Source organism: Nerophis lumbriciformis, linkage group LG03 (genome assembly GCF_033978685.3).
Source record: "Nerophis lumbriciformis linkage group LG03, RoL_Nlum_v2.1, whole genome shotgun sequence".
NCBI classification, from domain to species: Eukaryota; Metazoa; Chordata; class Actinopteri; order Syngnathiformes; family Syngnathidae; genus Nerophis; species Nerophis lumbriciformis.
Window position 1 is genome coordinate 67,472,501 of NC_084550.2, and position 20,571 is coordinate 67,493,071.

The 20,571-nt window shown below is 39.9% G+C and overlaps 1 protein-coding gene across 4 annotated transcripts in view; it reads left to right on the forward strand.

Moving 5' to 3' along the window:
- mast3a (microtubule associated serine/threonine kinase 3a) overlaps nucleotides 1–20,571 on the forward strand; it is a 168,298-nt gene that overhangs the window by 109,026 nt on the left and 38,701 nt on the right. For all 4 annotated transcript variants that reach the window (XM_061941580.2, XM_061941594.1, XM_061941573.2 and 1 more), the window contains 12 exons: nucleotides 1–131; nucleotides 1,688–1,773; nucleotides 1,936–2,021; nucleotides 5,834–6,042; nucleotides 6,139–6,277; nucleotides 6,402–6,534; nucleotides 14,363–14,528; nucleotides 14,659–14,760; nucleotides 14,905–15,027; nucleotides 17,746–17,858; nucleotides 17,939–18,117; nucleotides 20,384–20,505. The exon at nucleotides 1–131 is cut by the window's left edge and continues 2 nt beyond it. In XM_061941580.2, coding sequence (XP_061797564.1) covers nucleotides 1–131; nucleotides 1,688–1,773; nucleotides 1,936–2,021; nucleotides 5,834–6,042; nucleotides 6,139–6,277; nucleotides 6,402–6,534; nucleotides 14,363–14,528; nucleotides 14,659–14,760; nucleotides 14,905–15,027; nucleotides 17,746–17,858; nucleotides 17,939–18,117; nucleotides 20,384–20,505 — 1,589 coding nt within the window. The remainder of the gene's footprint in view (nucleotides 132–1,687; nucleotides 1,774–1,935; nucleotides 2,022–5,833; nucleotides 6,043–6,138; nucleotides 6,278–6,401; nucleotides 6,535–14,362; nucleotides 14,529–14,658; nucleotides 14,761–14,904; nucleotides 15,028–17,745; nucleotides 17,859–17,938; nucleotides 18,118–20,383; nucleotides 20,506–20,571) is intronic.

Here is a 20,571-nt window from a genome sequence, read left to right on the forward strand (position 1 = left end):
GTTTGATCCAGAGGAGTTCTACCAGCGTTTGGAGGCTGCAGAAGGTCAAGCTAAAGGTGGCCAGGGGATCAAGACTGATATTCCTCGATACATCATCAGCCAGCTCGGCCTCAACAGGGATCCTCTGGAAGGTACCGTACAGATGCCTTGACCTAAACCAGGGGTCGGCAACCTTTACCACTCAAAGAGCCATTTTGACCAGTTTCACAAATTATAGAAAACAATGGGAGCCGCAAAAACTTTTGTAATTTTAAATGAAATAACACTGCACACAAAGTTGTTTTTTTTGCTTTGTGCTATGTATAAATCAGGGGTCTCAGACACGCTGCCCACAACTTTGTATGGAATTTTTAAACTGGTGCGGCACGCGAGTTTTATATGAATAGCGCTTGTCAACGTCATGCGTGCGGTGATGGTACAGCATATAGCGACCACCACAACCAGCGTGCCTGATCAGCCACATGATGTATGGGGCTTCCACTTGCTCACACAAGTGACAGCAAGGCATACTTACTCAACAACCACACAGGTTACACTGACGGTGGCGGTATAAAAAAAACTTTAACACTCTTACTAATAATGCGCCACACTGTGAACCCACACCAAACAAGAATGACAAACACATTTCGGGAGAACATCTGCACCGTAACACAACATAAACACAACAGGACAAATACCCAGAATCCCATGCAGCCCTAACTCTTCCGGGATACATTATACACCCCCGCTACCAAACTCCGCCCACCTCAACCGTCGCACAGAGAGGGGGCGCGGGGGGGGGGGGTTACGTGTGAGGGAGCAGGCTTGGGGTAGGGGCGGGGTTTGGTGGTAGCAGGGGTGTATAATGTAGCTCGGAAGAGTCAGGGCTGCATGGGATTCTGGGTATTTGTTCTGTTGTGTTTATGTTGTGTTAAGGTGCAGATGTTATCCCGAAATGTGTTTGTCATTCTTGTTTGGTTTTGGGTCAAAGTGTGGCGCATTATTAGTAAGAGTGTTAAAGTTGTTTTATATGGTCACCGTCAGTGTAACCTGTGTGGCTGTTGACCAAGTATGCCTTGCTGTCACGTACGTGTGCAAGCAGAAGATGTATATTGTATAACAATTGTTAGGCTGGCACGCTGTTAATACAAATTGTAGAGGGCGCCGAATGTTGTACTATCATAGCACGCCCTTATTATATCTGTAAGGGTGAAAATCGGTGAATATTGATCCCGGGAGTTTTCTGCGAGAGGCACTGAAATCCAGAAGTCTCACGGGAAAATTGGGGGGGTCAGCAAGTAAGCTGCTGAGCCGCATCAGAGTGATCAAAGAGCCGCATGCGGCTCCGGAGCCGCGGGTTGCCGACCCCTGACCTAAACAGTGTTTTTGTTTTAGCCCTATTTCTTGTCGGAGTTAGATCATTTCCCCAAACGGGGTTGTTTTATATAATGAAGTTCCTTGGGTGGAGCCTCACTGGGGACTTTGTGGTTTTATGGTTTGCACTTTAACCATTTAGATTACATGGTGCCCCAACCCTTATTTAAAAACATGTCTGACATTTTACTACATGAAAAAGATCATTAAATATGAATTAATGCATGTTTGTTTTTGACCATTAATTTGTTATTAATTCAATGCACTTTATATTACCGGTAAGTTTTATTGTCTGGTTTAGGCATTTAGCTGGTGTTTTTTTCTGCGGTTCCAGAGATGGTCCAACTGGAGCAAACAAGCCCGAGTCACAGGTCAGCCAGCAGAGAGTCTGATGAGTCTGGAGAGACAACACCAATACAGGTATAGACTATAAAATATCAGTGTAGAGGAGGACACACAGCAGGATTGGAGGGCTGATATCTCACATGATCGCAGTAATTCTATGTGAAGGTTTTTCACTTGAAGTACCACGACTGAGGGTGTTTCCTGTTATTTTCTTTTTCTGCGTGGGCTGTGATTCAGAGCCGTGCACTATGCACTCCCCCGCGTAGGAAACCACTGGAGAGTGACTTTGAGACCATCAAGCTCATTAGCAACGGTGCCTATGGGTGAGTAGGACTGGCTTCTTTTTTTTCGTTTTTTTGCATTCGACTGACTGGCTTTTGTGAGCACAAGCAGAGTAAACACTTCTGAAGATTTGCTCTAATCAAGTTTTTTTCAAGGTTCTCACAGATAGTGAGGAAACAGAAGCAATTATTGACATATAGAAAATAGGTCAAATTTCCTGATAATTGTTCATTTATCCTGGATTTTTGTATCCTTTCTCTGCCTAGTGAGCGCATGTAAACGGGGTAATAACGCCTTCATGTCTGTTGTCACCCTATATCAGGACTGGGCAATTATTTTGACTCGGGGGGGCCAAATTTAGAGAAAAAAATGTGTCTGGGGGCGGGTATATCTATATCTATCTATGTATACATATATATACATAAACACACGTATGTATACATATATACACATACACATATATACATACATACATACATATATACATATATACTTTTCGATACTTTTCTAAATAAAGGAGACCACAAAATTATTAACATTATTGACTGTATTTTAACAAAAAATCTTATGGTACATTAAACATGTTTCTTATTGCAAGTTTGCCCTTAAATAAAATAGTGACAATACAAGACAACTTTTCTTTTAGTAGGAAGTAAACAAACAAAGACTCTTAATTGTCTGCTGATGTATGCAATAACATACTATCATTTTATTACTTTGTCAAAATTATTAAGGACAAGTGGTAAAAAATGGATTATTAATCTACCGTATTTTTCGGACTATAAATCGCACTTTTTTTCATAGTTTGGCCGGGGGTGCGACTTATACTCAGGAGCGACTTATGTGTTAAATGATTAACACATTACCATAAAATATCAAATAATATTATTGATCTCATTCACGTAAGAGACTAGACGTATAAGATTTCATGGGATTTAGCGATTAGGAGTGACAGATTGTTTGGTAAACGTATAGCATGTTCTATATGTTATAGTTATTTGAATGACTCTTACCATAATATGTTACGTTAACATACCAGTTGGTTATTTATGCCTCATATAACGTACACTTATTCAGCCTGTTGTTCACTATTCTTTATTTATTTTAAATTGCCTTTCAAATGTCTATTCTTGGTGTTGGCTTTTATCAAATACATTTCCCCAAAAAATGCGACTTATACTCCAGTGCGACTTATATGTTTTTTTCCTTCTTTATTATTGATTTTCGGCCGGTGCGCCTTATACTCCGAAAAATACGGTACTTGTTTATTTACTGTTAATATTTTCTCTTTTAACATGTTCTATCTACACTTCTGTTAAAATGTAATAATCACTTATTCTTCTCTTCTTTGATACTTTACATTAGTTTTGGATGATACCACAAATGTGGGTATCAATCCGATACCAAGTCGTTACAGGATCATACATTGGTCATAATTTAAGTCCTCATGTGTCCATGGACATATTTACTGAGTTTATAAACATAATATAAATTTAAAAAGCGAAATAAGATTTTGTGATGCTCAAAAATTTCGATGTAATCATAATGGTATCGACCAGATATGCTCCTGTACTTGGTATCATTACAGTGGATGTCAGGTGTAGATCCACCCATGGCGTTTGTTTACATTGTGACGCCGGTGAGCTACGGTGTGTAGTGAAGCATTTTTAGCTATTCCTCGTCCTGCAGTGATAATGATACTTGTAAGAAACTTACTTTATTTGTCGCCATGGAGGCGAGGATTACTGATTTAGAAGTAGCTAAAACACTGCAGACTGCGTATGGACTTTAGCCGCTACCTAGCTAGCTAGCCATGTCTTAAAGCACCTCTTCTTGAGGGCGTTTCAGTGTTATAACTTCACCTTTATCTTTACTTTTTAAGCCAAAATGCGTCCATTCTCCCTTTTCTGTCTACACACTGTGTCTGCTTGCAAGTACTCTGTGATTGTGTGTGCTGCCGAACGTTGCTCGTCTGCTCATAAACCAGCAATGACACGACGTGACGACGACGGGGGGACCAGGGGGCGGTGGGGGACCGGTACTTTTTAGAGGCGGTATAGTACCGAATATGATTCATTAGTATCGCGGTACTACAAACCCCGTTTCCATATGAGTTGGGAAAATGTGTTAGATGTAAATATAAACGGAATACAATGATTTGCAAATCCTTTTCAACCCATATTCAGTTGAATATGCTACAAAGACAACATATTTGATGTTCAAACTGATAAACATTTTTTTTTTTTGCAAATGATAATTAACTTTAGAATTTGATGCCAGCAACACATGACAAAGAAGTTGGGAAAGGTGGCAATAAACACTGATACAGTTGAGGAATGCTCATCAAACACTTATTTGGAACATCCCACAGGTGAACAGGCACATTGGGAACAGGTGGGTGCCATGATTGGGTATAAAAGTAGATTCCATGAAATGCTCAGTCATTCACAAACAAAGATGGGGCGAGGGTCACCACTTTGTCAACAAATGCGTGAGCAAATTGTTGAACAGTTTAAGAAAAACCTTTCTCAACCAGCTATTGCAAGGAATTTAGGGATTTCACCATCTACGGTCCGTAATATCATCAAAGGGTTCAGAGAATCTGGAGACATCACTGCACGTAAGCAGCTAAGCCCGTGACCTTCGATCCCTCAGGCTGTACTGCATCAACAAGCGACATCAGTGAGTAAAGGATATCACCACATGGGCTCAGGAACAATTCAGAAACCGACTGTAAGTAACTACAGTTGGTCACAACATCTGTAAGTGCAAGTTAAAACTCTCCTATGCGAAACGAAAACCTTTTATCAACAACACCCAGAAACGCCGTCAGCTTCGCTGGGCCTGAGCTCATCTAAGATGGACTGATACAAAGTAGAAAAGTGTTTGTGGTCTGACGAGTCCAAATTTCAAATTATTTTTGGAAACGGTGGACGGCGTGTCCTGCGGACCAAAGAGGAAAAGAACCATCCGGATTGTTATAGGCGCAAATTTGAAAAGCCAGCATCTGTGATGGTATGGGGGTGTATTAGTGGCCAAGACATGGGTAACTTACACATCTGTGAAGGCGCCATTAATGCTGAAAGGTACATACAGGTTTTGGGGCAACATATGTTGCCATCCAAGCAACGTTACCATGGATGCCCCTGCTTATTTCAGCAAGACAATGCCAAGCCACGTGTTACATCAATGTGGCTTCATAGTAAAAAAGTGCGGGTACTAGACTGGCCTGCCTGTAGTCCAGACCTGTCTCCCATTGAAAATGTGCGGTGTATAATGAAGCCTAAAATAGCACAACGGAGACCCCCGGACTGTTGAACAACTTAAGCTGTACATCAAGCAAGAATGGGAAAGAATTCCACCTGAGAAGCTTAAAAAATGTGTCTCCTCATTTACCAAACGTTTACTGAGTGTTGTTAAAAGGAAAGGCCATGTAACACAGTGGTGAATATGCCCTTTCCCAACTACTTTGGCACATGTTGCAGCCATGAAATTCTAAGTTAATTATTATTTGCAACAAAAAAAATTTTATGAGTTTGAACATCAAATATCTTGTCTTTGTAGTGCATTCAACTGAATATGGGTTGAAAAGGATTTGCAAAGCATTGTATTCCGTTTATATTTACATCTAACACAATTTCCCAACTCATATGGAAACGGGGTTTGTATACTAATACTGGTATACCGTACAACCCTAGTCTGTAGCGGCTGAAAATGTCCTTGACATTTATTTCAGGGACTGTTCTTGCTCTTATAAAATCTATAAAACCTTAATTGGTCTTATTCCACACCCTTTTTTCCCTGCTTAGTAATTTTTCGTCTTTGTCAACCCACACACCCCTTCTCCTCGCAGAGCTGTATTTCTAGTCCGTCACAAAGAAACCCGACAACGCTTCGCCATGAAGAAGATCAACCGGCAGAATCTGATGTTAAGAAACCAGATCCAGCAGGTGTTCGTGGAGCGAGACATCCTCACCTTTGCTGAAAACCCCTTCGTGGTTTCCATGTTTTGCTCGTTCGAAACACGGCGGCACCTCTGCATGGTCATGGAGTATGTAGAAGGTACATACTTTCACAGTTCTTACTGTATGCTTTGGAGTGTTAAACACAATTTACCACCTCTTTTACACGTCTTTCCGGCATCCTCTTCATCTAAAGGTGGGGATTGTGCCAATCTGTTGAAGAACATTGGTCCTCTGCCCGTCGACATGGCCCGCATGTATTTTGCAGAGACCGTCCTGGCTTTAGAGTACCTTCACAACTATGGCATTGTCCACAGAGACCTCAAACCTGACAAGTAAGCCCTAAAGACGACGAACTCCCCATTGGTCTCTGGTCTTGTTAGCTGGCTTTTTATCAATTAACTGTGTCGTCAGATTTTGTGTGGCCAAACATTAATGTGGAATGCTCTGTTTTTCCAGTTTGCTCATCACCTCGATGGGACACATAAAGCTTACAGACTTCGGTTTGTCAAAGATTGGCCTCATGAACATGACGACTAATTTGTATGAAGGCCACATTGAGAAGGATACAAGAGAGTTCATTGACAAGCAGGTCTGTCTCCTCTTTGTCTTGTTTATACAGTGTTGGTGCAAGGAATTTTCAAAATGTGGTCCCAGGGACCCCATCAAGTCATAAAAATGGGGTCCCACTTTTTTGTAAGCGTTTTGAAAACAAATGATAAATGTATGCATTATCCTGCTATATCTCACATTCTATATTGTGATTTAGAAAAAGGTTGTCATAAACGTTACTTAATTCATTAAAAAAATAATACAAAAGAAAACACATTTTTATGCATATGTTAGGGATGTCCCGATCCAGGTTTTTGCACTTCCGATCCGATACCGATATTGTTTTTGCACTTCCGATCCGATACCGATACTGACCGATAATGGCCTATCCGAGCATGTATTAAAGTTTAAAGTTATTTAGCCTCCTTAGTTGTCAGAATCATGTTGAAAAGGGTTTTAGTACTCTTGATAACAACTAGCCAGCTGAATTAGGGGAGTTTGAATAATACACAATGGTTGGTAACAAGAAACTGACCTGTTTATTCAAGGATAAACACAAAATAGACAAAATTATACATGACAAACAGAAATGGCATCATTGAACTAGGGCTGGGCGATATGGCCTTTTTTTAATATTGCGATATTTTAAGGCCATATTGCGATACACGATATATATCTCGATATTTTGCCTTAGCCTTGAATGAACACTTGATGCATATAATCACAGCAGTATGATGATTCTATGTGTTTTGATTGATTGATTGAGACTTTTATTAGTAGGTTGCACAGTGAAGTACATATTCCGTACAATTGACCACTAAATGGTAACACCCGAATAAGTTTTTCAACTTGTTTAAGTCGGGGTCCACTTAAATTGATTCATGATACAGATATATACTATCAGATATATACTATCATCATAATACAGTCATCACACAAGATAATCACATTGAATTATTTACATTATTTATAATCCAGGGTGTGGAGGGGGGCGCCGGATGTAAGTGTCAAAAAGACAGCCAAAAGAGTTTGATATGAGAATAAATCTAAAGTTAAAATATAGGGTAGAAATGCACCCATTTGCAGGAAATGTAGTCTTGATTTTCAACATTTTCTTTTAAGGCTTGCATGTCTACATTAAAATATTTTTCTTCACACTGCATTAATATATGCTACTTTTTAAACTTTCATGCAGAGAAGGAAATCACAACTAAAAAAATCACTAATTTTTTCATACGGTGTTGATCTGGAAATTTTTGCCTCGGCATTTTGATGGTGTGGACGTGTGGCACCGAACGGAGATAAGCGTCTCGACAGACGTTATAATATTTGAACAATGATGACGAAAACTGTTTTCTCTGTCGTGTCCGTGTGTCGATAATTGTTATGCGCTTATTTTTTTATTTGATTTTGTGCGTGGCATAGATTTGCTATGCGCAGAGGACGCTTAAACAGTGCGCAATTGCACAGGCGAGCACCTTAGAGGGAGCGTTGCTCGCACGGCTGCGCTAGCATCAGAGCTAATGTTAGCCATGCTGCTACCCCTCTGCTCGGGGAAGACGTATACGTATGTGACGTATGACGTGACGTATGACGTGACAGTATGTGACGTGTGTAAGAAGGTGCGCTTGCTGTCTATGAGAAGCACAGACACAGAAAAGAGTGAGAAGAGCCTGTCGTGTAATGCCAGCAGCTAAAAGCAACTGCGTTAGAATCCACAGACCTGTGGATGTGTTGAAGGTGTGCTGGAAAATGCGAAACGGAAATTATAGGGAGCAGCAGAAAAGTGGAATGTACTATTTAAATAGGTGCGTTGGAAAACACGGAGCGGAGTTTGTTTTTTTTAACTGGATCTGGATCGGCATTTTCCCATGCCTTGCCGATACTCATTTTTTTGCAAATATCGGCGGCTGATCCGATCCAAATATCGGATCGGGACATCCCTAGCATATGTAACAGTTCAGTGTTTCCCCCAGAAAATGTGTTAGTTAAGGTGGTGACTCTCCAGGGGGAGGGGACCGGGGAAGGTGTAAGGATCGGTGTAACTCGGCCTGTCGCCATCACGTCTCCACCTCGTCGCTGCCACCACAGCCTGGGGGTGCAATAGACTACAGACTGCGGTGAAGTAGGCCGGCTTCGTCGCGTGAAGAAGCCTACAACTTTTGGTTGTGTTTTCCGCTCCATTTGCTGAATGGCGATATACAATATATATCTCGATATTTTTTCCGTAAAGTAAAAACAAAACAGTCCTAGTTACCTGAGATACTAAGTACGTCATTATTATGACTTAGTAATTTACTAAGTAAAATAATGGCTTACTACCGGTAAGTCAAAATAATGACTTACACAGTCAAATTAATGACTTACTGTAAGTAGGCGTTTGCAATAAGCGTTTGAAAAAAAGAGTTAAAAGTGGGGTTGCATGCTGACATATGTTCAACTCATATTGCTTAATTTATTACAGCCTTTGGGAAGCCTGTAGTTGTTTTTTATTATGTAAGTGTTATGTTTTTATCAACATGTGATAGCAGGGACCCTGCCATTCAAAACTAGGCTGCTACATTACTAATGATTAATGTAACTATAGTTAAAAAAAATAGTACAATAGCAATAGGAGAGACTATTCATCCCTGAACACCATGGAGTTCATGTAGGCTTAATGATGCAGTTACATTATTATATCAACTATCAGAGGCAGAAACTCTTCATTTAACATAATGTCGTTTTTTGCTGCTTCAACACAGAAAAAGGTAAAGTGAAATAACTTAGTTGTTAACTTGTAGGTCAATAATGCTTGTCTTTCTCTCAGACAGACAGGGCTTTGCCGCACACACCGCACAGTGAGCTAACATTACGCTAAAAGCTAATTAGCCTTCACTTCAAGGACTGCAAGCGAGCTGAGCTGCCGCTTATGTTTCTAGAACGTCAACGGGCTCATAGTGATGTTACTAGTAGTTGACTTGGAAGTGTTTTTTATAATTTGGGGAGAGTCCGCTGCATTATGCTCACCTGCTAAACACCTTTCTGCTAACCCGCACCGTCTTTCCTCTCTGCCTGCCTAAGCACTGACTACATGCACTCTGAATACGCACTGCTGATTGGCTGTTACATGCGCTTTCAATACGCACTGCTGATTGGCTGTTACCACTCTGCGTGTAGCCAATCAGATTGTTGTGTGGGTGGGACAATGCTGGGTGCTGCAGAGACGTACTGACAGAGGCAGAGGCAGAACGAAGCGTAGCAGCTTGTTAAGACTTTAGTTTAGGCGGTGGCTCTTTAATGTTAAGGCGGCCGCCTTAACAAGAAAGCGCTGCGGGAAACCCTGCAGTTATAAACATTCATTCACTTTCTTCTTTCCTTCATGGATCTAAACTTTGCCGCTGCTGGTATTTTTTTCTATATTTTTCATTTAATAAGTTGTAGGTGTATTTATTTCAGTATAAAAGTGTAAAAAGTTATTTGCTTCGGTCATGAAATGATGATAATGGTGTGCCAGTGCATACATACATATGACAAATGTAATTGATTAATCTCCCCTGTATGTAGATCATCAGTCGTTTAAAATCCGCCACATCTACACTTTCATGGCAAATAATGCCAACAAACGTAGAATTTTGCAAGTTAGTTTCAATGTCATATAATAGAGTGGCACTCAATGCCTCGAGCATTTAATCTCTGGCTTTGTGATGGCCATAATCTGTGTTCCCCTTTAAGAATGGCAATATGTGGGGTGAGTGACGTGTGTAAGTGAGTGGGCAAGTTAGGAGAGGGAGCGCCAACATGTTCAGGAGTGTTAATAGCATGGTGGATGTCCGCTTGGCTTTGTGGAAAACATAAATAAAGAGTTGTAACAAATCGACGGCCTCGTCATTCTGACCAAAGAGCGGAACTGTAGGGACCCACTGTCGGGTAAAGTGGAGGGTCTAAACGTCTGCCCTGTGCTCCTCGACCATGGTCTGGGAGCCGACAAGCAGAAAGTGTGTAGCATGTTTCTTGGTGCCTGGTGAGGCTGGATCTTTGAAAATTAGTGCACCCGGTCGTAAAGGTGTTCTTTTTCTTAGCCCGTTTACATGGCGTGCAAAACATCTTTCCATCTTCATAAGAGAGCCATTTGCTGAAAAGTGGCTCCTGAAGCTTGGCTTCCTGGGTTTATTGCTCGCCATGACGAAAACAGTAACACCCTGGAGAAGGATCCCTCTTTATGTTTGTGAACTTTATAGTCTATACATTTAGAGTGATGTGATAATCAAACATTCTAGAAGTCTAGAATGAAAGAGTATATAAGAGAATTGACAGAGTGTGTACCTTCAGTGCTGAATGATGAGCAGAGGCAGAGTTTGGAGTGTCTTCTTTAGCTCGCTTTCCATTTTTATGTACTCACTGTCCAGGTACTTGGAAAATGTTTTCCGTGCCATTTGCTGTTTGACGCCGGTATCATGCTAATTAGCTGCCTGAAATCGGGTGACTACACTGTAGAAATAGCCTACATGTCTTCTAGCACATACGCTGCAATGGATCAACTTTGTCCTGGCTAGCAGTCCCTCCTTTAAATTCCTTAGGTGGAGGTGAAGTGGCATCAGAGTTTGTGTCTCTCTTTACTAGCTTCGTCAAAGCAGGTTGCTTTTGTAGGTGTTTCAGCAGATTTTAATTGTTGTTTTGGGCAGTAGATAGGATCTTTGATCCAAGACACAACTTACATTTAACTAAAATTTTCTTTTCTTTGTGCTCGACAAAAGAAAAGTAGTGAGAATATCTCCATGTTAAGAAACTTGACTTCGGCTCCGCCATGATGTCTTGTTGTTAGTAAACACAGACCCCCCCCTACACACACACACACACACACACACACACACACAGCGCGCCTCTTCTCTTCTCCCGCTTGTGACACAGGAAGATTCAGAAGGACGACACTGCAGCTCTCCAATAAAACAAACTCAGATCTTCTCAGTTTCTAGCCGATACTACATAAAAAAATAACGTAAAATAACGCGGTAATGCATCATGTAGTAACGGTAACCGAGTTACTGAATATAAAAAATAACGCATTAGACTACTAGTTATCGCCAAAAATAACGGCATTACAGTGACGCGTTACTTTGTAACTCATATAGATCATTACATTACTTTGTAACGCGTTAGTCCCAACACTGACGAGGACAGTTTCCAATAACACCAGAAATAAATGCTCGCCATGACGAAAACAATAACACCCTGGAAAAGGATCCCTCTTTATGTTTGTGAACTTTATAGTCTATACATTTAGAGTGATGTGATAATCAAACATTCTAGAAGTCTAGAATGAAAGAGTATATAAGAGAATTGACAGAGTGTGTACCTTCAGTGCTGAATGATGAGCAGAGGCAGAGTTTGGAGTGTCTTCTTTAGCTCGCTTTCCATTTTTATGTACTCACTGTCCAGGTACTTGGAAAATGTTTTCCGTGCCATTTGCTGTTTGACGCCGGTATCATGCTAATTAGCTGCCTGAAATCGGGTGACTACACTGTAGAAATAGCCTGCATGTCTTCTAGCACATACGCTGCAATGGATCAACTTTGTCCTGGCTAGCAGTCCCTCCTTTAAATTCCTTAGGTGGAGGTGAAGTGGCATCGGAGTTTGTGTCTCTCTTTACTAGCTTCGTCAAAGCAGGTTGCTTTTGTAGGTGTTTCAGCAGATTTTAATTGTTGTTTTGGGCAGTAGATAGGATCTTTGATCCAAGACACAACTTACATTTAACTAAAATTTTCTTTTCTTTGTGCTCGACAAAAGAAAAGTAGTGAGAATATCTCCATGTTAAGAAACTTGACTTCGGCTCTGCCATGATGTCTTGTTGTTAGTAAACACAGACCCCCCCCCTACACACACACACACACACACAGCGCGCCTCTTCTCTTCTCCCGCTTGTGACACAGGAAGATTCAGAAGGACGACACTGCAGCTCTCCAATAAAACAAACTCAGATCTTCTCAGTTTCTAGCCGATACTACATAAAAAAATAACGTAAAATAACGCAGTAATGCATCATGTAGTAACCGAGTTACTGAATATAAAAAATAACGCATTAGACTACTAGTTATCGCCAAAAATAACGGCGTTACAGTGACGCGTTACTTTGTAACTCATGTAGATCATTACATTACTTTGTAACGCGTTAGTCCCAACACTGACGAGGACAGTTTCCAATAACACCAGAAATAAATGCTCGCCATGACGAAAACAATAACACCCTGGAAAAGGATCCCTCTTTATGTTTGTGAACTTTATAGTCTATACATTTAGAGTGATGTGATAATCAAACATTCTAGAAGTCTAGAATGAAAGAGTATATAAGAGAATTGACAGAGTATGTACCTTCAGTGCTGAATGATGAGCAGAGGCAGAGTTTGGAGTGTCTTCTTTAGCTCGCTTTCCATTTTTATGTACCGGTACTCACTGTCCAGGTACTTGGAAAATGTTTTCCGTGCCATTTGCTGTTTGACGCCGGTATCATGCTAATTAGCTGCCTGAAATCGGGTGACTCCACTGTAGAAATAGCCTGCATGTCTTCTAGCACATACGCTGCAATGGCTCCATCAACTTTGTCCTGGCTAGCAGTCCCTCCGTTAAAATCCTTAGGTGGAGGTGAAATGGCATCGGAGTCTGTGTCTCTCTTAACTAGCTTCGTCAAAGCATGTTGCTTTTGTAGGTGTTTCAGCAGATTTGAATTGTTGTTTTGGGCAGTAGATAGGATCTTTGATGGCGCAGTTGGGAGAGTGGCCGTGCCAGCAACCTGAGGGTTCCTGATTCAATCCCCGCCTTCTACCAACCTCGTCATGTCCGTTGTGTCCTTGAGCAAGACACTTCACCCTTGCTCCTGATGGGCCGTGGTTAGGCCCTTGCATGGCAGCTCCCGCCATCAGTGTGTGAATGTGTGTGTGAATGGGTGAATGTGGAAATAGTGTCAAAGCGCTTTGAGTACCTTGAAGGTAGAAAAGCGCTATACAAGTATAACCCATTTACCATTTTGATCCAAGACACAACTTACATTTAACTAAAATGTTCTTTTCTTTGTGCTCGACAAAAGAAAAGTAGTGAGAATATCTCCATGTTAAGAAACTCGACTTCGGCTCCGCCATGATGTCCTCCACCCCCCCCCCCCCACACACACACACACATACATACACGGCGCGCTTTTTCTCTTCTCTCGCTTGTGACACAGGAAGATTCAGAAGGACGACAATGCAGCTCTCCAATAAAACAAACTCAGATCTTCTCAGTTTCTAGCCGATACTACATAAAAAATAACGTAAAATAACGCCGTAATGCATCATGTAGTAACGGTAACTGAGTTACTGAATATAAAAAATAACGCGGTAGACTACTAGTTACCGCCGAAAATAACGGCGTTACAGTCGCGTTAGTCCCAACACTGACGAGGACAGTTTCCAATAACACCAGAAATAAATGCTCGCCATGACGAAAACAATAACACGCGGGAGTCCTAATACGAGAAATGCAGTATTTGTGATTGATAAAACTTTCGGCGAATCAAAGTTTAAGAAATGGTACCGGAAAGTTCATTACTTTGAAGTCGACCAATAAAAACGCAATAAACGGGGACGGAAATTTGACTCGGCAAATATAAACAAAACAAAACAAAACACTGGCGAGAGGTGATAATCGATAAAAAAACAAGTAAACCGGAGTTTTGCCCTGGAGAAGGCAGGGTCGGTTAAAAAAAAAAGGAAATCTGCGTCCCCCAAAAAGGACGCGCATTTACAGAAGTCCGCGCGTCCTTTTTGATTTCAATGCATAAAAAGACACAAAAAGTGCGTTAACGCCAACAGCGCTATACTTCTGGTTGCCAATAATTCACACCGCCCTCTCTACAGGTGTGCGGTACTCCAGAGTACATTGCCCCTGAGGTGATCCTGCGACAGGGCTATGGGAAGCCTGTGGACTGGTGGGCCATGGGCATCATTCTCTATGAGTTCCTTGTCGGCTGCGTGCCTTTTTTTGGGGACACACCCGAGCAGCTCTTTGGTCAAGTGGTCAACGGTAGGAGATTATTTGTCCTTGAGTCATCCGTGGCCGCTCTTCTCCGTACTTTGTTGGGTTCATGCTTGTCTTGAGGTACTCGTCATAGTCCTCACTTCATTAGAATCCCTGTGTGCGCTTCTTTGTCCAGATGACATCATCTGGCCCGATGGAGAGGACGCTCTGCCTGCTGACGCCCAAGACCTTATCACCAGACTACTTCGTCAGAGCCCGCTGGATCGCCTAGGAACAGGTAAATGGCAATAAATAACACTTTTTTTTTTTAATACCAACTGGAGTAAACATTTTGCTTAGTTCATGATAAATGGCAAGGTAGTTGTCGTTTGAGGAAAAGTGCCTCTACATGGTCTGTGAGACATGCATTTGTGTTGTTCAGGTGGAACTACTGAGGTGAAGATGCATATGTTCTTCCTGGGTCTTGACTGGAATGGGCTGCTGAGGCAGAAAGCTGAGTTCATACCACAACTCGAGACTGAGGATGACACCAGTTATTTTGACAGTAGGTGGATCTATAGATGCTAACATACATGGTACATGTATCTCACAAGGGTGAGCACAGACCTCACATTTCAGCCACCATTTTTATTACAGTGTATCTTCTTAAAGGGTAACTGCAATTTTGTTTATTTTATTTTGCCTATCGATCACAATCATTATCAGGAGGTCCTTCATACCGACAGCCATCAGACTGTATAATGCATATGTTCCTTCTTGACTGTACTTAAATGTAGAATATATTTATATTATTCAGATGTGAATAATGCTGTATAATAGACTGTATTTATATTATTCACATGTGAATAATACTGTATAATAGACTGTATTTATATTATTCAGATGTGAATAATGCTGTATAATAGACTGTATTTATATTACCGGTATTCAGATGTGAATAATGCTGTATAATAGACTGTATTTATATTATTCACATGTGAATAATGCTGTATAATAGACTGTATTTATATTATTCACATGTGAATAATGCTGTATAATAGACTGGATCTATATTATTCACATGTGAATATAATTTAGTAATAATGCTGTATAATAGACTGGATCTATATTATTCACATGTGAATATAATTTAGTAATAATGCTGTATAATAGACTGGATCTATATTATTCACATGTGAATAATGCTGTATAATAGACTATTTATATTATTCACATGTGAATAATGCCGTATAATAGACTGTATTTATATTATTCACATGTGAATAATGCTGTATAATAGACTGTATTTATATTATTCAGATGTGAATAATGCTGTATAATAGACTGTATTTATATTATTCAGATGTGAATAATGCTGTATAATAGACTGTATATTATTCAGATGTGAATAATGCTGTATAATAGACTGTATTTATATTATTCAGATGTGAATAATGCTGTATAATAGACTGTATTTATATTATTCACATGTGAATAATGCTGTATAATAGACTGTATTTATATTATTCACATGTGAATGATGCTGTATAATAGGCTGTATTTATATTATTCACATGTGAATAATGCTGTATAATAGACTGTATTTATATTATTCGCATGTGAATAATGCTGTATAATAGACTGGATCTATATTATTCACATGTGAATATAATTTAGTAATAATGCTGTATAATAGACTGGATCTATATTATTCACATGTGAATAATGCTGTATAATAGACTATTTATATTATTCACATGTGAATAATGCCGTATAATAGACTGTATTTATATTATTCACATGTGAATAATGCTGTATAATAGACTGTATTTATATTATTTACATGTGAATAATGCTGTATAATAGACTGTATTTATATTATTCACATGTGAATAATGCTGTATAATAGACTGTATTTATATTATTCACATGTGAATAATGCCGTATAATAGACTGTATTTATATTATTCACATGTGAATAATGCCGTATAATAGACTGTATTTATTTTATTCACATGTAAATAATGCTGTATAGTGAATTAGTGTAGTGAATTATATTTATATAGCGCTTTTCTCTAGTGACTTAAAGCGCTTTACATAGTGAAAACCCAATATGTAAAATACATTTAAACCAGTGTGGGTGGCACTGGGAGAAGGTGGGTAAGGTGTCTTGCCCAAGGACACAACGTCACTGACTAGGATGGCCGAAGCGGGGATCAAACCTGGAACCCTCAAGTTGCTGGCACTCTACCAACCGAGCTATACCGCCTCATATAGTATTGCCTTTCAAATGTCTATTTTTGGTGTTGGCTTTTATCAAATAAATGTCCCCAAAAAATGCAACTTATATATGTTTTTTTCCTTCTTTATTATGCATTTTCGGCCGGTGTGCCTTATACTCCGGAGCGACTTATACTCCCAAAAAAATACGGTAGTTATTGTGTATTATTAACTTTGTTTTGCTCAAACAATTGTATCTAAGAAAATAAAAAAAAGGTCTTATTTTTAGTACTTTGTTGATATTGTTAAACTGCCCATAGCACTATAAATGAATGCCGTATTTTTCGGAGTATAAGTCGCTCCGGAGTATATGTCGCACCTGCAGAAAATGCATAATAAATAAGGAAAAAAACATATATAAGTCGCACTGGCGTATAAGTCGCATTTTTGGGGGGAATGTATTTGATAAAAGCCAACAGCAAGAATAGACATTTGAAAGGCAATTTAAAATAAATAAAGAATAGTGAACAACAGGCTGAATAAGTGTACGTTATATGAGGCATAAATAACCAACTGGTATGTTAACGTAACATATTATGGTAAGAGTCATTCAAATAACTATAACATATAGAACATGCTATACGTTTACCAAACAATCTGTCACTCCTAATCGCTAAATCCCATGAAATCTTATACGTCTAGTCTCTTATGTGAATGAGATAAATAATATTATTTGATATTTTACACATAAGTCGCTCCTGAGTATAAGTCGCACTCCCGGCCAAACTATGAAAAAAACTGGGACTTATAGTCCGAAAATTACGGTACATTAAATGTAGTTATAGTTAATACATGCGATCAGTATCAGCGTTGGTATCGGCTGATCATCACTCATGGATGATCAGTATCGGAATCAACAACATATAACCTTAATCAGAACGTCCCTAAATAAAATGGTTGCTGAAATGTAAAAACTGTCTGAGCAGAACATTTTTTTTTATGGTTAAACAGCAAAGCTGGGAGCTTATTGACTATTTAAAAGTCTGATGACTGTTCCCTACAGCCCGATCGGAGCGTTACGCTCATCTCGGCTCTGATGACGATGATGAAACCAACGACGATGAATCCTCTCTTGAACTGCGACAGTTCTCCTCGGTGGCACATCGCTTCAGCAAGGTTCGCAGTCTTCCACTTCTCACATCACCGAGCCTGCAAGTGTCACTTGAGACTCTTTAGGACTGAACCGTGCCATGCAGGTGTACAGCAGCACAGAGCACCTGTCCACCTCCACGCCGTCCAACCAAAGCTTGTCGTCCTCCGAGAGAAGCCACAGCGAGGAGAAGGATGAGCGATGGGAGAGCAGAGGAGTCTTTTCCCCCAGTGACGGACACAAACATCTGGCGAGTGGGGACAGAACAGATGGACTCAGGGGGAGGTGAGAGCCTTCAGAGGGATGAAAGAGATGTGGTTCTAGCACAGTACAGTTAAGCCTAAAATGATTAATAGCCTGGCCACATTTTGAATTAAAGGGTTTTTATATTTCTTCAATTAATAACTTCTTCTAAAAAAACAGTTAAGGATTCTGGTAACTTCCAACCAAATCATGACCATTCTAATAGTCCGATGCAAATTTAGAAACTCAGATATCCTCTTTTTTTGCGTCAAGTCCTAAAACAGAGATGTTCAAACTTTTTGACTTTCAGCCCGACTGCATGTAAAGTTAAAGTTAAAGTACCAATGATTGTCACACACACACTAGGTGTGGTGAAATTATTCTCTGCATTTGACCCATCACCCTTGATCACCACCTGGGAGGTGAGGGGAGCAGTGAGCAGCAGCGGTGGCCGTGCCCGGGAATCATTTTTGGTGATTTAACCACCAATTCCAACCCTTGAAAAGTAACTATATATATATATATATATATATATATATATACAGTACAGTCCACCTTCTGATTCAATGCGTTTTCTTTATTTTCATGACTATTTACATTGTAGATTGTCACTGAAGGCATCAAAACTATGAATGAACACATGTTGAGTTATGTACTTAACAAAAAAAGGTGAAATCACTGAAAACATGTTTTGTATTCTAATTTCTTCAAAATAGCCACCTTTTGCTCTGATTACTTTTTTGCACACTCTTGGCATTCTCTCAATGAGCTTCAAGCACACCTGTGAAGTGAAAACCATTTCAGGTGACTACCTCTTACAATGTAAAATATTCATGCAAATAAAAATAACGCATTGAATGAGTGTGTCCAAACTTTTGGCCTGTACTGTACATACATACATACATACATCATCATCGGCGGTCACTCGAACGATGATTTGACCCTTACCCTTGTTGCACCCCCTGGGAGGTAAGGCGAGCAGTGAGCAGCAGTGGTGGCCACGCTCGGGAATCATTTTTAATTACTTAATAACAGATTTGTTTTAAATGTATATTCACTTTATTTGGCCTTTTTAAAGAATATATACATCACAGCAAATCATGTGATGACATTCTATTGGCCACATCCCTAACCACGCCTCCGCCACCACAGGTATTTTGACAATTTAGGTGAAACTCTGTATATGTATGTATTTATATATATATATATATATATATATATATATATATATATATATATATATATATATATATACGCACATACTATATTAATATAACGGAGATATTAATGATTCACATAATTGGATATTAAGAGTTTATGAAAGTTCAACTCCGACCTTGTTTACTTCCATGACAACCTTTTTAAAATTTTGTAATCAATCAGTAATATCAAGCAGCTAAAACACGGCAAACTGAATAAGTGTGGAGAGTGTTTTTTCCATTTTTCCCATTATGTATTGTAGTTGCTTTAAATAGGTGTAATTTGTAATTATGTATAGGGCTTGGACATTTTTTTTATAATCTCCACAAATTTTAGTGACCATGTGTGTTGACTTTCTGTGTTGGTTGCGGTGTGCGCCATGAGTGGGAAAGGTTTTGTGGATTGGGTCATAATTCATGGTCATTGACCTGATTTGCTCTCATTGTCCAGAAAGGGGCGACCAAGTGACATTGCACCCCGTGGGGCAGATTCCTTAAAACAACTCATGACGTCTCGTGGGCCACAATTGAAGACGCCGGCGGACGTAGTTTGGACACCGAGTCCTAAACAATACTATTCACAAGTTCAATATTTTGTGTGAACAACATCAGGCGTGACTGAGTGTACATGAACGTTTAGTGCATGACTCCCTGGTGACAAGTGGAAAATCAGTTCAAGAGGAGCTCCGCCCTCATGTCCAAATATGTCCGTCTGCAAAAAATCAGGATGGCGGCAGTCGAAATGCCAAACCTTAGCTATTAAAACTGGGGTTCGCATACCAGTGGATGATGTCCTAGTGGTTATGCATTTTTATGTGGCACAACCGGTTCAGATAGGAATAACTGATGCCACGTTTCCCCAAGTGTTTTGGTGCTTTTGAACATAAAATGATGATTCATGACCACAGTCGCTGTGTTTTGAAAGTGAATGTTACCAAACAGAACCACGGCTGCATGAAACCATCGCCTGTTTACGAGGATTTTTGGAATTAACTGACAAACTAACTTCATGGTTGATACTTTTTTGCACATTTCCTCAAAATAATTGTGTCCATTCCTCTAATACAGACTTAATACAAGTTTGTTTTTAATCTGCATTTCTTTGGCAGTTTGCGACCTCGTGCTTCGTCCAGTTCCTCCCAGTCTGAGCGCAGTGCTAGCCCACTGGTCCTGAACAGCACCCAGAGTCTGGACATCATGCCTCGCTTTGCTATCTCTGCCGAAGAGGAAGGTAAGCCTAAAAAAACACTCTTGAGTGCCCTTAATTTAAACACCTTAACTGCCGTATTAATGTATC